The sequence below is a fragment of the Gymnoscopelus braueri genome (genome assembly GCF_963280865.1).
Source record: "Gymnoscopelus braueri genome assembly, chromosome: 2".
NCBI lineage: Eukaryota > Metazoa > Chordata > Actinopteri > Myctophiformes > Myctophidae > Gymnoscopelus > Gymnoscopelus braueri.
In genome coordinates, this window is record NC_137604.1 from 40,770,723 (window position 1) to 40,788,190 (window position 17,468).

A 17,468-nucleotide genomic window follows, 5' to 3' on the forward strand; every position below is an offset into this window, starting at 1 on the left:
CGAGATGGTTCATTCTATTTCCACTACGGGGAAAAAATAATATGGGACTGGAATGATACACAATGCGGATCCACTCTACTGCATATTCAACCACGGGAAAAAAAAGTTTACAGCCGTTTCCTCAAGGGACCCTTTTTCAAGTTTGGTTAGGTGTGGATCACTGTAAAACCTCAGTGAAAAAGGGAGAAACAAAGAAACTAAATATCTATATACTCACATTTGTTTTTAATGCCACTAAGATTTATAGCAATGACTAGCCAGAAAGCATGATGGCACTTCTTCACTATATTCCCCTTAGCTGACCATTGTTGCAAAGGTGATTGTGCCCTCACTATTAGGCTATCATCTGACAAATAATTTTATCATTTTATTAGATTTTATTGCGGGAGGGGGGATGGATATCATTAGGCACTGGTGAGACATATCGTTTTGGGGAAAAAGTGGTTTTGCAGTCATAACACTATACCAAAGGCAGGGGGCACCAAACACTAGCTTCTCCATTCTGTTGGGATTTTACACATGGAAACATTGCTTTTAGCTCAACTGCAATAAGACAGAGAGCAGACACATCTTTACCTCAGGTGAATTGCTTGATTTGCACCATGTTTGTAAATTGATTTACAATACAGTATTTATTATCGGGCAACAGACAAGATGAAAGCTACCTTTATCAATTTTTGTCTGAAGATATATTTGGACAGGTTGGGTGTCTGAAACCACTGCAGATTGTCCCAGAAATGTTGAAAATAGTTTAATACCCCCAGACAAGGAAGACCAAATTAGTATATTTGTCAATACACTGCTACATTAGATATGCCTTCCTCTTTCAGTGCAAGACAACCAAATAAAACAACCGTCACTCCCTAAAATGTGGTTAAGAAAAAACAAAACTAGTTTTAGGTTATTAGAAGAGGATTATCCAACTAGTAATAGCGTTCATAATAAGACTTGCCTTGAGGAGAAAAAGCAAATTGATATCTTAGGACGATGAATAATCAGCATGTGAAAATACAAATGGATAGAAAAGTTAAGTCATGTCAGGCTGAAGATAAAGCCAACCCACAGACATCAATACAAAACTTCTGCAGAGAAAACATGAACAGTCTGAGATTTTTGAGTCCAGCGATAACCCATGTGCTAACTTGACTAAAGACTGAAAGTAATGGCTTATACAGGTGTCTAGATCCATGTCTGAATCACAAAATGCGATAGGTGTGTGCCGTTACATTGTCCAAAATTTACTTTTCATCAAGAACCAAGTCTTAAACTGAACCCCACATTTGCCTGGGAAGTCGTTATTTTGACAACCCCAAAGACTTCTTTATTTTCAGACAGTCATGGTTTTTAAATGAACCCCTCCCCCAGAGTAGTTCCTCAAAACACACCAAGAACTATGAGGCACCCATTGTCTACAAAAACCCAGACAGAGCAGACACTACAATATAAACAAATGTACAAAACTCACAGCAGATTATCTTAGGTAGTAGGTAGAACAGTAACGAAAGGGACGAAATGTGCATCAGAAACAAACAAAAAGCAAAACACTTTAATCTTATGAATACTGCAAGTTTCTCTGCTCCTAGTATAGACAAATAGTTCAAAATGAGCAGCCCCCTGTTATGAGGCAAAAAGCAAAGCCCCAAACCTCAACCTTTTACAGCTAAGACTGGAGAAAGATGAAATAGAAGGCACCATCATGCTTTTTTTTAAATCAAGTTGAAGGCGGAAAAAAAATATTGTACACAGAAAACAGAACATACAGTAAACTATGATTTTTGCTGTACATTTATTATGTTACTTCGCTTTTAAGACAGGGAAGGGGAGGGGTGGGAGGGGGGTATGTTGCCGGTCCCCGTTTTACGGTCTAGCTGGTAGGAAAAGCATGAAGAAAAAAACACCAACTTTGAATCGACGAAGAAAAACGGAGTGAGCCACCGTCACTGCCACCACTCTCCTATTGGTCAGCTTGGTTGATCCTTTTTATTTCCCCACAATTCGTTTGGTGAAGAGTCCAGGATTCTGAGATTTTTTATTTATTTGATAAAAGGAGGAAAGAAAAATATATATAATCTGTAGAGATTTGCTTGTCTTGTTGTTTATCCAGCAATAATTGAAAGCATAGTTTTGGGTCAAAAAAGTTGTGGAAACAGTACATTGGTCACAGCAGACAGGCTCTGCGCGAGCCAGCATGGGAGGCCTGCCCCATTTTACGTCGTATCGCTTTGAGAAAACAAAACAAAAAGCAAAACAGTAAGGGTCGTCTCTCCAGCTGCGTTCCGAGCAAGGATGTCAATGTAATACGACAGAAAGTACCCATTAGTGCATATTGATGAGTGCATTATGCAATTTTCTTTGAAGCAGTGTTCTTTCAAAAAGGAAACACAAAAAATAAAATAAAAAAAGGCAAGCTTTTCCCCTCTGTCTCAAAACTGCACGAAAGTTGCACCACGACCTCATTTTTCCCCAACAGTAACGGGCAGAGAACTACCATAGAAAATGTGCAATAGAGGGACTTCGTGAAGTAGCGCACCCCTGTTAAGTCAAGGCAATATAATCTCTTCCAAATGCTGGGCTGTGTTGTTGTAGGTACAAGTCTTATCAGTCCCCTCCTAATGTGGCAGAATACTCATGGTTGGTTTGCCTTTTTTTCTCCTTCCTTTTCCACAAGTTTACAAATTAAATGTTTGTGACTTCTTGAGATACTGGAAAAAGGATGCTCAGCTCACAGCTAGTAAGCAAAACATGTAATTTTTGTTGTTTGCTTATTTTGTTTTTTGTCCGTTTCACATCAAAGAAATGGTTGACAGGCTGTGTCACATTCCAAAGCCAAAAGAGAAAAATAAAAACCACAAAACAAACAAATAAACAAAACAAATATATACGTTTATACATGTAGATTTTGTTTCGTTAACGAGAGCGGTCGAAGATGATGGAGAAGAGCATGGTGGTACGTCTTCCAAAAATGCTGATGGCGCTCTTCCTCAGCGGCGCTGGGTAGCAAAGCGGCCCTCTCCTCCCTGGCCACCGGCCCCTCTCCCAGAGCCCATACCGGAAGGCTTGGGGGCCATGCCTCCCCGGCCCATGGGCGGGCCCCTGCCGTCACGGTCGCGCATCATCCCACTTCCCACAATGCCACGCGGGCCACCGGGACCTCGGTCGCTGCGCCTCATGTCCCGACGGTCGTCCCCTCCACGAGTCTCTCGCTCACGCACTGCCCTCGTCTTCTTCTCTTCCACATTTAGACGCACCTCGCCACGGAACATGATGGGCTGCAGGAGGAGTGGATATAGGAGATAAGGTTACCAACAGGGCAAAAGGGCAGGTAAGAAATACATTAAGAGTACCCACAAACCCAATCAGTTTCACCATCCACCTCAATCACCGGTTTGCACACAGGATATTTTGTTGTTTGAGTTTGATCTGCACCTTTTTTTTTTTAAGGATTATTCTTGTATTGTTTGTTGTCAGAGGCACTTCTCGATTCTAAGAGAGTAACCGAGTTCCTGAATTTATTTAATACAGTAGTGACATGACTGGAATGGGGGGGGGGGGGGTTTAGATTAAAAGATTTTATTTATTTGGATGTTTCTTGGGGAATGTTATTGTCCATAGCATATAGAATTTTTTGAAACGCAAAATGGGTTTAATGGGTTAAGGAAAAACAACAGATTACAATTGATTTAAATTATGTTAGTCTGAATAAGGTTGAAGGTTTTTTTTCATGCTATTCAAGTACAATGAAGTTCACTGTGCCGTATGTCCCAACACATCTTTTGAGGTACATAGGTATTACCCTGTCGTATTAACCTACTGAAGATGGCGTCTGTATGATCATGTCGCCACAGAAATATAAAAGGGATCAGTCTATATTTTAAACGGTTAGAGATGCTGGATTAACACATATCAGTCTCAGAGCAGCTTATCTCAATAAGGAAAGTGGTGCCAAGAAGAGAAAAATATCTTTTGCAATGTGTGCCACCAAACCGTCACCAAGTGAATTATGTGATTATATTGAGTGGATAATGAAACGTCAGTGTACTTGCCCCCTCTACCTTGGCCCCCAGGATTCTCTGCACAGGGTCAGAGTCATCGAAGACCACAAAGCCAAAGTTGGGTAGCTTTCCTCCCACACCCTTGGTGTTGATCCTCAGCTCCACAACATTTCCATACGCTGGAAGACAAATTAAGACATGAACATCCTCCCAATTACAGCCAAATGTGTGTAATGTAAACATGGCTGTCTGAGGAAACACTCACCCCATCTACCCATCTAATTAAGTAATGGGTCTATGGGGGACTCGATTCTCAATTATTTTAATTAATAAGATTAATTTTCATAATCTGTTGCACCCCTAGTGTGGTGTGGGGAATAGGGGGCACTTGTTTGAAAAACATTTTTTATCTAATGTACAAACGTAAATGTATGTTTTTGGAATATTTTGAAAGAATAGTGGTTTTAACCGACAGAAAAAGCCAGAGGTAACCACTGATTTCTTCCTTAGGCCTGAGGAAGGCCTGAGGAAGGTGGACGTACTCATGAAAAAGTCTTTAAGCTCGCTCTCGTCTATGTCGTGTGGGAGGTTGCCAACAAAAAGCTGGTGGCTGTCAGGGTACCGGATGATCCGTCTGCTGTCCATCTCACTGGGTTCTGCATCTCCTCTGCCTGCATGGACACACAACCACAACAACTCATCACAGAGGGGCATTGGGTCGCTTGCACTGTTGCAAGGGTTCCAAAACCTTTAAGGCCAAAATAATCATATTTGAACTTGGCACCACCCACCCCGACAAGCATTTGGAATTGTAGGCATTTAAATCAGTTCCACAGATAAATATTGTGAAAATAGCCTAACTACAAGCTCTGTAGTGCAGATACCGTGTATACACTTATAGTATACACTTAAACTGTATGTTGGGTTTGTTAACTGTTGAGTGAGAAAACCATGTTGCACATTAAGCTAATCATCTGTGGACTCCCCAAAATAAATTATAAATTATTTATGTTTCGCTTTCATGTGCCGTTTACATTTCTGAATAATAAAGTATTCAATCGATCAAAAACAAGCATGATCTTTAAAGACAATGGGCCTCATTCACAAAGCTTTAGTCTATGTTTTTTACAGACTGACGTGTGATTCACGAAAGGCTGTGCTAAGCCTTAATTTGTGTTCGGAACACAGGTGTAGCAGATAATGAATTCCAAATGTTTCATGTGTAGATCATTAGCATTGTTCCACGCCCCATTTCACACCATAAAAGGCTAACGGAACATCCAACGTTAAGTGATAAGTGTAAGTTCAACGGCATCACTCGTCAGTTAACTGATCTGCAAGTTTACAACGCTTTGCGTCGCAACACCTTGACAAGTTTTAGATCAGTGCATTTGTTATATCGAGAGCCTTCCACGATGATTCGCTGAACGTGAATGAAATATTGCTCTTTATGTGTAAATGAAATTATATAAGCCTATTCTACTGAAAAACTGCTCACCCTTGCTGAGGTAGGGGAGAAGAAAAAAAAGATGATGCTAGAATCCAGGATATATTAGAATGCCACTATATCGTGCTACCCAACAGATTATGGATCACTTTATATTGATCACTTGAGGGGAAAGCATATCCTACATTGGGATTGGACACAGATTTAATGCAGACTGCATCTTCATCAGATGGCAAGACTTGTAGGATACGTGTAGGATGCATCAGCTCTAAATGAGTTTGAATTTGCATCATGTCTATAAGTATAAGCTCATATGCAGCCAAGCAATACATCGTTTGACAGACATCATTTTTCTTTTCTTTTACATGTTATGACAAATGTTGGGCACATAAACATTTTATTTGAGGTTTGGCACTGTTGTAGCTGATTTTGCATCAAGAATAAAGCATTCTAATAACAGCTATGCATGATTTGTGGCACATGCAAGTACCCAACAGCAGACATGAGAATCAGTGACTCTGATGATTAAAATGATGAATCAGACTCTGCACTTGTATTTGCGCTAATATGTGCATACCACCCCTTCGCGAATGTGGCCCATTGGGTATAAAATGTTACTGTACTTTTCACACCCATCAACAACCACTACTTCTAATACCATTTTCTTAGCACCAATACAATTACTGATTGTGAACTAAAATTGCAGTATACAATCAACTGTCCTGCTACAACTTAGCTCCTGGTATTTAAGTGGATGACATTACCTTTGTTGACAAAGCTGAAGTGGGGTTTCCCCGTTTGTGACTCTGAGGATGGAACACCATCTGACAGTGACAAGAAAAAAGTTGTCAGCAAGCAGAGTCAATAGGAAATAGCTTGGAAGGTTTCAACACAGACAAAAAAGAATAAAAGATTCATTCGTTTATATTAATATAAATAACTTTAACAAAATGTAAACAAAGTCTAAAGGAAAATCACATACTGCACGTAACAAAAGATCCTGGATTATTAAGCAAACAGCTTTATCAATCCCATCCATCCTTCACAGCTCTGATACAAATGGTCAGCTACCTGCAGTGGTCTACCATTGTTGTGGTAGCTTGTATTACAATTTTTACTATAAGCATGCGTTTTATATCCTGTCATCTTTTAAATTTTCTTTAAATCAACAGGATTTGCATCACTGAATTGAGCTTTTATTATCATTACTGAGCTGGTTGACGTGTCCACGTTTCAGATTATTCCATTCAACTGCACCTTTTACTATGCATGCAAAAACATTTTTTTTGTGTTTTCTTTCAAAGGTTGTGTAATGAACTGCCACCGGCAATTAAACGACATACCAATGCATCAAAGGACGGTGCAATTTTTCCTGCACCTTTCGTCAATCTGGCCCTGTGTATCTAAATTGAGTGTGTAGTATTTCATGGAATAGGATATAGATCAGATTGGCGCAGAATAGGACAGCAAACTGAGGATTAGTTTCTACCTGGCCTGGGTCCCCGTGGTGCAAAGGCAGGTCTGTCACGTGTGCGCTGGTCCCGTGGTCGGAGAGGTGCTGTCTGGGCCTCAGGCTTAGCCTCCACTCTGGGCTGTTATGGGGTCACAGTGAAGGAGGAAGACATTTGTTTATTTGCACAAGGCAAAACAAAGAAGCACTGTGATAAAAAAAGACAAATGAAAAAGATAGGAAAGGTATTAGTAATTTGGGCAATGACAGGGAGTTGCCCCAATGTTTTTATGTGGTTGGCTGAACAGAAAATTGACCAGCAAAGAGGTCAGAATTGAGAGGTTGCTGCTGCCTGTGGTCTCTTCATACATTTTGGTGCATCAAGAATTTTATATTAGCATTTGTGTTGTCCTACTGACAGTACCATCACTATCAGAAGTAGACACTGCAAGAAGCTTAGTTTTAGTACTTTAGTAGTTTTCTATTTTTCAACAAGCAACAAAAATGTTTAGTCAAAACGACCCAATTGTTTAGTCAAAATAATAGTTTTTATCCAGAGATAATTCAGAACAATGTGTTCTCCTCAATACAGGGTGTACATGACTCAGATTAGTCACCTGGCTGAAAGTCTGACACTGCCTGTCTAATGTGCCAGCTATACCTCCAGCTGAGGTGCATAAATGTTATTCCTGGGGCGCTCGGCTCCAGTGGCTCACCTGGTAGAGCATATACCATTAAGGATAAGACCTTGCACAGCCAACCAGACTTCAAATCTGACCCGAGGCCCTTGTTGCATCATGTCCTTCCACATCTTTCTATCCTGCCATTTCCCATCTCCCTCTACTATCATTATCAAATAAAGGCTTGAAAATTCCCCCAAAATAGATCTAACTACATCCCACTACACACTACCTGATTAACCTTTGCCTGGTCCTGTCAATGCAGTATCAGCTGGCAGTAGTTTTACCCCTTCAGTATGGTTCATGTTACTGAATGTATCCAATTAGTCACTTTCAGTTACATGTCCAAGTGATCTATCACATTTTCACAAATTCTTCTTTTCACTTTGGAACACAAATGGTGTCCACCTGAACCTTTTATGAATGGTAGTTTCCAGTTTCCTTCCATTAAAAAAGGGGTTGCTAGATCCCCTTTAATTACAGAGTCAAATCTTAGTTGTCCACACACAGTTTACAAAGCTCTTACTCTTACTTATTAGGAACACAGGGAAGATTGCACAACCTTGCAATGTTATATAGTAGGTGTTGACATGCCGACACCGCTGTTTGTGATACATCTGACAATTCTTGCTGACCACACCAACAAGAAGATGAAAGCTTGTAGTTTTTGTCATGTTCTTTTCTTCATTAAAATAACTAAGGTGGTCTTTAGCTCTATAGTTTGCTAACGAACTAACAGCTGTGTGTGACAACATTTTGTAGTCGAATTTGGTCAAGGTTGGCTTGCATTTAGGACTTCCTAACATGATATAAGAGGATAGAAATGAAGAGGGATGGTTATATAGTGCGGTTCAATTAGTTATGGCATTAATATGCAAGACATGCTCATGAAACCCTGAGCTTGTGGGCACAAGATCCTCATCTAGGGGGCACACCTTACAGTTCTAGTGGCAACAAGATATACCTTGTGTCCACAAGACCAGGATCACGTCACAAATTACCTGTGAGCTTGGAGCTTTGACAACATGGGGGGAGATTCCAGAGGAGGGTACTGATCCACTGGGAGGCAGATTCTTACTGGTAACCGATGCCCAGGAGAAGGTCTGACAGGTGGTAGGAAGAAAATAAATCATTAGAAAAATCAGAAGAAACAATGGTGTGGAAATAATGGATAAAGAAAGTGAAATGTAAAAAAAATGGTGCACACGTTAAGCTTTCAAGACTCACTATGGACCTGAATTCAGAGAAAAATGCTTTAATTCGAGATGGTACTTTGCCTTCTAAATGATTTGACATTAACCAATATCAGAGATAAGTCCATGTACTGTACAATGTTTCCCACAGGAAAGTAAACTGTGGCTGTGGTGATGGCGGCTGCCTCCATGTGAGCGGAGCTCACACAAATGAAAGTAAACTACTACAAATGTTTTAACTACTTACTAAAGCCAGATTACATTATTTTAATTGTATAGCGCTTTCTCACTGACAAGAAAGACACATACAGCCAAGTGTTTAAACTGTCAGATTAGTCATTTGTGATTCCAGTCCGACTGTCTGTGTGTGATTTGTCTAGAACTACCGTACATTTCAGAGTCTCAGTTCTTTCATATCTGACTGACTTTACTATGCGGCTGTTCCTTCTGTCAAACCATTAACTGTTGATTCTCTTCACACTGCAGGGACACCAGCGTCCTCACCCTCACATGGTTCTTAGCTATCTGAAACCTATATTCAAACAAACTTAAGTTTGTTTTCAGACTTCTAGATCAGGACAGGATTCCTGGACTTCAGTGGTTATCACATTATTAATCTATGCCTAGCTGCCACCTCTCATACTCCTTTTCCCTGCTCGTCATACTTTCCAATAACGAGGACAATGAGAACGCAGTATCCTACACAGAGTGGAGAGATGTAAGTGACATCAACAGTCAAGTATGAAGTATGTCAGATGTTCTCAAAGTGGGGTACAGGGACCCAATTTGGGGGTCCTTGACATGAAAATGTTTGAGAAGTAGATAATGCAGAAAATGGCATCTTGCTTGTGGCTATATAAAAAGTATGGATTGGCTCTAATGAACAATTTAGCAGCGACTCAAGTTTGAAGAGTCATTCTGCAGCTTCCTCCAAGAGCATGAATGAGTGCTGGGCAGTCAGGGACTCAAACTTCTTGTTTGAACATGGGATTTCTTATTGATTCCCAACATTTGGATTGATAAATGAGGGCCACTGTGTGTCTATAACCAACGCGGAAACCAGTGCGACTATAGGAACCATCTTACGACAGGTCTCACGTGTGATTTACACAACAGTCGCATCCTGCCAATCACAGCGTAAGAATGGCTGGACATTGAATGTGGTGGCTGAATACAATTATGTTATAAACTAGAGGGCCGAGGCCTCTGAAACGATAAAGAAGCAGCATACGACCAAAAAGAACAACTTCACCGATGTGTGACGTTGCCCCACCAATCATTTCTGTGTCAATCATTTCCGTGTCCTCACATAGACTTATTTGCATACAGAGCACACAAACCAATCATCTCCATGTCCTCACACAGACCGGTTAAGTCTACCTTCATGTAAATACCTGCTACTTTTTTTGCACCTCACGTCTAACCTCAAGTACATACCGGACACTTGTGGTGTATAAATGTCAGAATTTTTGTTTGAACCATTTTGTTTCCTTGCCATCCCTTTCTCTGCCCCCCCCCCCCCCCAAAAACATTTAGACCCGAGGTCGATTCTAAAAACACCTTCTAAATCCTGAGCGCGCACACACACACACACACACACACACACACACACACACACACACACACACACACACACACACACACACACACACACACACACACAAACACACCCATACCTGACAGACGCAGCCAAAAATAACCAAAATAGGACCAGAGTCATATTGCAGTAAATATGTCGGACCGAAACCAGCGCTCCCCTAAACAACAGTTTTGGGGACCTGTTGGAAATTCGTTAGATGAAACCGGCACCTGCATGTGCACTCTCAATGTTTGTAAACAAATAATTGGTATATAGACACTGGACAAAGCCCAATGCACCACGGTGGATTTGAACCACCAGTGGTGGTGGCAGTTCCTTCACCACTGCGCCACCCAAGCGCCCTGTATTCCCATACTAATCAATTACTAGAGTATATCCTTTTAACAACCATTGTAAACCGTACAAATTGCAAATATTAATAAGTATTCAATCAATAAAAAAAAAAGACATTGTTCTCACCTTGGGGGGCTCCTGGGTGTTGGGAGGAGACTCAACAGGAGCAGGGGATGGGGCTTTCTCTTCCATCTCCTCCAGAACTTTGTCATCTACCTCCGACTTTATTTCCTCTACCTTGGGTTCTGGTTCAGGCTCTGGCTCGGGTTCAGGAGTCGGCTCTTCCATGGGCTCCTCAACTCCATTGCTGCAAAGATAACAATCAAGATACCAATCAATAGATGCTCAAGCCATAGCCTGTCTACAGTGTGTGTCTGAGTGACCTCTCGTCTTTTCAGGTATGATATATGAAATCATTGTTTCATGTCATTTACAGAATACTGTGCTTAGATTAGAAGTGCTTCCAAGTATAGATACAGTGAAAGGATAAATTACAGTTATCTATCCATGGATGATAGATGATTATCTGTGAACGTACGTGACAGGGTGTGGTTCGTAGTAGGTGGTACTGTTGGGGCTTTCCTGAAGGGTCAGCTCAGGTGATGGCTGCCTCTCCTCTGGCTCCTCCTCAACCTCCTCCTCAGATTCTAAGAAGGGAACGGAAAAAAATGGGATTTGCGCTCTGCGGTTTGTTTCTCCTGTAATTTTTATTTTTGGTATTATCTTTCACTTCTTCATCTCTTTATTTATCACAGTTTATACCACGTTGCATTGACATTTATCACTGTAAACATAAAATGACGTAAAAGTTGAGCTCCCTTACCCTCATCAAGCTCAGCTTCAGAGTCGCCAAAAACCTCATCCTCGTAGCGGAAGATATCATTGTGGACATAGAACTTGTTTGCCACAGAACCCTGATGGAAACATGACATAAATCACACAAAACAGAATAAGTCGTATTTCTTCAAGAAGCTGATAGCGCTGTCACAGGGCAAGCCATAATGTCTACCTGGCAGCTCAAACATGACAGAGTACACTACATCAATTTAACCCAATTCTTAGAAAGAACACAATTTTTTATCATAAGATTTCTGAAGAATTTCCCCTCCCCCATACTTAATCCAAGTTTTGGCATGTTCAAGTTTTATAGGATAGCATTAAGCTAAAAAATTCATTGTAACTTGTCCCCTTTGGTAAAACTAAGGCGATATATTCACAAATTAATCCCCTGCCCATTTTCCACATAGGTACCCAGGTTATTTTATTTTATTTTTTATGACAGCAACATGAAGGCTTATGACCAGAAAACAGCCCTATAGAGGCCATTCATAGAAAACAGCCCTAGAAAGGCACTCAACACCCAGTTGTTGCTGCTGCTGCTGCTGCTCAGTGGCTAAAGTAGAAGGTAATAGATGTACTGGGCATAATGCGTGTAGCCCCTCCTGTAATATGAACAAACAAAACATCATATCCTTTCAATGCATATTTTGACTTCAAGCATTTCTACTTTATTTAAAATGTTCACCTCTGCCCTCACCTCTGGAGCGAGGACAAAGGTCTGCATGAATTTCCTCATGGGCTGGCCGTTGTTGGACAGCTCTCCGAGGACTTGAACCACCACTCCATCACTCAGCGTAGCGTGGGCGTCCACATGCCGGATCTTAGTATGGCATTCGCTGAACTGCAGGGACATGACCTTCTTGTGGATTTCCTGAGATATATGTTGAGACAGAAGATTGTGTGAGTGTGTGCACAAGAGACATCCGAATAATCAATCTTTTCATTTAGAAAGCTAAGTGTTTGTCAATAGAAAAAATGTATCCAAGTCCATGGTGCCAACATGGAAGACAGGTGATATTTAAGGCTTGTGTGAGGGAATATTTATGGCAGGGAGTAAAGCTAGTAGGCTGGACTTGAGGTCACATCGGTACACTGATATTACTCTGGTATGCTGCTGTCCCCACTAGGTTCAGGCAGGCCAATTCAATGGCAACATAAATCATGTCCCTTAAATTTCAGGCTTTGTGTGCGACTCTCATCTCATTATCATGATTCCCAATACGCTTACACAAAAAAAGGTTCACATCTCTGAATCTTCATTTGGGTTAATACCTCACAAACACGTTTGACAAGAATAATGTCGGTGTGTAACCAACATCAGCTACGATCTAACTTTCACACTCAACAGGAGTTTCACTTTCACTTCACCAGGCATTAGACAGCATTAATTTATGGCAAGGTGTTGTGTTTCGCGACATCATCATGCGTAGTATGGCCATCCTAGACTAAAGAAATTCTTAGTAATCTAATAGTCATAGGAATTTGTTGACAAATCGATTTGTTGATTAAATCAACAAATCTGTAAAATTGTGCTTGCCACATACATACAGAGACCAGCCTTTTCAGGAGTTTACAAGAGATCTGGTCATAATAATACAGCCTATATACACACACACACACACACACACACACACACACACACACACACACACACACACACACACATATACATACATACATACATACACACACACACACACTTACCGCTTGCCCATATACTGCTTCTGCTAGCTTCCCATTAGGGTCAAGTCCCCCATGAACATAGGAAGAGCTCCGTCCATAGAACCTAGAACAAGACCACAACATTATTGCCAATACCACAGCTTTAGCTTAACTGTATTTTGCACCAACTTTCACTGTAATTGTTGCTGTAGAAAAACACAAGTTGGATAATGATTTGGTAGTTACACTATAAACCCATGTCATTGTACCAACATAGAAACTCTGTCATTTGAAACCTATATGTTCTCAGCAGTATCACCCAGTGTGACTTAAGGTCATGCTATTTTTGTATTTTCATAATTTTGATGAGCTGTTATCTAACCCAATGATAAATGTCTTGATGATATCTCAAGGTAAATCAAGTAGTGCAAGACAACTGGGGATATGTGTCACTGTGTTCCAAATTAAACAACTGTGTTTTTGTCATTTTCCCTTATTAATAAGATAGCTCAGATTCAAGAGATTGCACATTGTCTCTGTCACAAATAAGATAATTTAGAATTAGAATGAACAAGAACCAGCTGACATTCCATTTGACTCTTCCAAGTGAGTGCTGTGTTTACCTGTGCAGGAAGTCTGGTGCCTTGTTTAAGAGTGTATAATACTGCCTCACAAACTCCCGCCCTACAAGCAGGGGACTTGGCTTCTCCATCACCATTTCTTTGGTAAACAATATTAAGTGCTGAAACAGAAGGAACAATGGCAATGATTCATTAACGATGATGCCAGCTAAACAAATACAGCAATGCTTACACACCATCATGCCAACTCATCACAAGATAACAAGTGTGGCATAAACTCCATAGTGTAGTGCAGTGTGTTTGTTCTGGCCATTTGCATTAACCATTTCCAATAGAGGCTAGTATGGAACGTATAGAGTGGTTATACAGGACCTGCCACAGAGGTGAGGGAAAAGCTTATCAGCTCATCCTCCTATTATTATTATATTATTTTCGTATCTCTTGTGTGCATTAGTATTAATCACTCCAAACATCCCATGTAAGGTTACTTACAAGGTAATTGTAGGGTGCAAATTAATTAGAAATAAGGTAAATTCATCCACGTCACATTTTTCGTTTTAAATGTACATCTAGTGTTGGTTTTATAAGCACTGGGCAGATGGCTAATCTTTCTTCTTCATACATCAGGGAATGGATTCGCTTGCTTTTGGCCCCCATTTGGCCCCCATCAATCAGTGTAAAGCACAGCAAGTGATTTTCCTCTAGCTAGCTAGCAAAGCACCCACTACTGCGCCATCGTGTTTATATCCATTGTGACAAGGAGGACAATCATCTACCACTTAGCAAAGCATCGCGTCAAGCAGTGCAACAAAATGAACTGCATTTTTTAATCACACCAACGTTACATTTTAAATAAAGTTGGATGACCCTTTATATTCAGGGGGACAGCATCGTGATGGACATAACTTTGGGCCTCCCACGGTTTAGCTACTACGTTGATGTTTTGATTGTTACAGGATGTTTGCCCATCATTTGACAAGGTTATACTTATAATCAGGGTTATGAAATGTTTGATCAGGAACGGGCTTGACCCTCCAACATTCATTATCGCCATATGATCACATAATTGACCGGATCGGTTGGGGGGGATGCTAGGAGGATCGTTAAACGGTGAGCTATATAGACGACCTACAAGCTCACAACGCGTTGCAGCTGTCGCGCCGCGACGCGTTATGAGCTTGTAGATCGGCTATTTTTGCTGCGCGACACCCGCGCGCAACCAAGTACAAAACCAGGGGTTATTAGCTTGGATAATTCGACAAACAAATAACGTTATTGTCTACTGGAAAAAACAAAACGCGCTTTTCAGTTGAAAATGAGTCATTGTTTTTGCTCGCGCGACGAAGCACACATTGTTATTGCCAGCAGCTAGATTAAAAACAGGCTAACTGAGTTAGCCAACCGGCTGCTAACAGCCTAGCTAGCAGGGGTGTAAAGTAACTAACTGCACTTACTCAAGTACTGTACTTAAGTACAATATTGAGTTGTTTTTTTTACTTTACTGGAGTACGCCCAATTTTAAATAATTTTACTTCTACCCTGGCTTTCATCATGATTTGTGTGCATAGGGATCTCATCTTAAACAAGCCCAGTGCTTAATGAGTCTTCCAGTTTAGTAGACCTTGTATTGTGAATTTGTACTTCCATGTACTGTTGTTCTCATGTATTACTAAATAAGTACATCAATCAATCAAAACCCCAGTACATATCAAAAGGCAAATATTGTACTTTTTTAGTTTTTTACAATTATTTGAAAACTTTAGTTACTTTGTAGATTGTGATTATTATTACAAAACCACCTCATATATACTTTGGCAATTTGAAAATAGCAGATCTACAAGCTCACAACGCGTAGCAAAGGAGTTTCATGCATTAGAAACCTGGGAAATTGGACATTCTGCATAATGGGCACTTTTAGTATATTTTGATGCCAATACTTTTGTACCTTTACTCGAGTAAATGTTGATTACCGGTATTTTACTTGTAACAAGAGTATTTCTACATTGCAGCATTGATACTTCTACTACAGTACAAAATGCGAGTCGTTTTTTCCACCACTGACGGACAGTGAGTGAACAGAACACCGGGGAGGAGGAGGAGGAGGAAGCGCTGCTGAGACTAGGCTAGCTGTTGCTAACTTGTGGCGTCGTTGTTTTTCGGTCACACACGTTCAGCTCAATTTGACGTTAAATCATAGACAAAACACCGCAGGTACTTATTTATGGGCATGTGTGGGGGGAAATGTCGCCTCAGTCTTTTTTTTTTTGCAAGAGCTAAGAATATCACATTAAGAGTGTATTTTGTTTGCACAAATCCTTGGCTTTCACTCTGATCATGATGTGATCTCCCCGGTTAAACAATGCAGTGCATCTGTTATGCTGCACCAGAGAGGGAGGCCCGCTCCCAGGCGCTGTGTTTACTAACAACTAGCAACCATTTTACAATAATCCGACGTGTGAACGAACGGCCGATTATGGGGTCAATCGACCCGTAGACAGGACACGGTGAGATTACACCCAAAAAGCCTAACGTTAAACATCATCAGTGAAACACACACACCGAGGCTAACTGGCTAACGTTAGCATGTGTGAAACAAAGGAACCCATTAAACGTTGCCGATCTGCTTTGACACTCGTCATTAAACCGTGTAACAGCCAGTTTACTTGATCAAGCTTATTAATCAGACTGACTCGATGACAGATATAGAAGCATAAAAGCAGCGGCTGTCTGTACCACGAATCTCAGTCCAGATCAGACAAAGCACTGGGCTAGCATGCTAAAGGGAAAAAAACTAGCATAGCGTCAATTAGCTTGACGTCCCTAAGCTAACTAGCTAAGAAAGGTAGCACGACTTACCTTTTGAAAGGCCTATCTAATTAGACAGAATGCTTTAGAAAATAAATAAGAACGAATAGAACAGGTCGTTTCTGAAATACGAAGTATTCCAGATTATGAAATATGATATTTTCCCCACCGGTCTCCACTGTCTTGAGACTTTATGATCTCTGGCTGTATCAGAAATTAAAGTGATGGCTTCAATTTATTGTTTTACCCCTGCAGTCTGGGGAAGGGAACCCCCGTCACCGCGGCTCAGCCAATGGAATGTTTACACTGGACAACATACACGATGACGTAGTAGAATTAAGTCTGATTTCCCGCCCGCCTCTAGCCTTCTAAAATACTGATTTTTATGACGTCACGGCAGGAAGAATTAGATTTTTTTTAATTATACATCACCTGTTTATTTATTAACCACTTAAATCCCATATGGATAACTGGAGTCTCTCAGGGCTCATTAGTAGTATATTTTCTGTTTTCTGTTATTGTGGGGATAGCTGAAAATAGCCAATCTACAAGCTCACAATACAGTGTCCCGTTGTGAGCTTGTTGATCTGTTATTTTCAGCGAAAGCTTTCCCCACAATACCTATGCTGGGGTTTAAGTGGTTAAGTTCTTACAAATACACAGTTGATCACCAACTATACACCACTATGCATTTGCATGCATGATACATCTTAATATCTCACAATTCTGTGTAGACCATGATGTCAGTGGAATTGCGTTGCTAGGGAACAGGAACAGCTTGGGTCCAATTTTATTTCCTGTCAGCTACTGATATTCACAAACACTGCAACAGAAGCAATTCTTCTGGAATAGAAGCCATGGTTAATGCATTTAATAGTTTTAAAA

The 17,468-nt window shown here is 40.7% G+C and overlaps 1 protein-coding gene across 4 annotated transcripts; it reads right to left on the minus strand.

Moving 5' to 3' along the window:
• Window positions 1-1,273: 1,273 nt before the first annotated feature.
• Window positions 1,274-16,849, minus strand: g3bp2a (G3BP stress granule assembly factor 2a). Of its 4 annotated transcripts, none has more exons than XM_080445073.1 (13): window positions 16,635-16,849; window positions 13,821-13,939; window positions 13,240-13,321; window positions 12,233-12,406; window positions 11,519-11,609; window positions 11,234-11,342; window positions 10,822-11,002; window positions 8,571-8,672; window positions 6,929-7,031; window positions 6,204-6,263; window positions 4,535-4,663; window positions 4,044-4,171; window positions 1,274-3,269 (listed from the first exon to the last, which is right to left on the minus strand). In XM_080445073.1, exons 2-13 carry the CDS (start codon window positions 13,913-13,915, stop codon window positions 2,982-2,984), a joined length of 1,542 nt encoding a protein of 513 aa, XP_080301199.1. In that variant the 5' UTR covers window positions 13,916-13,939; window positions 16,635-16,849; the 3' UTR covers window positions 1,274-2,981. The 4 variants fall into 4 exon arrangements, with proteins under 4 accessions (XP_080301199.1, XP_080301198.1, XP_080301197.1 ...); XM_080445072.1 differs by having other exon boundaries at window positions 4,053-4,171; window positions 12,221-12,406; XM_080445071.1 differs by having other exon boundaries at window positions 12,221-12,406.
• Window positions 16,850-17,468: the final 619 nt, after the last annotated feature.

Coding starts and splice junctions, on each gene's coding strand:
- g3bp2a (XM_080445071.1), bottom strand. CDS start 13,915: ATGGTGATGGAGAAGCCAAGTCCCCTGCTTGTAGGGCGGGAGTTTGTG. Junction 11,610..12,220: donor CTCCAGAGGTGAGGGCAGAG/GTGAACATTTTA, acceptor TGTTTCCATCAG/GGTTCTGTGGCAAACAAGTT. Junction 11,003..11,233: donor TACGAACCACACCCTGTCAC/GTACGTTCACAG, acceptor TTATCTTTGCAG/CAATGGAGTTGAGGAGCCCA.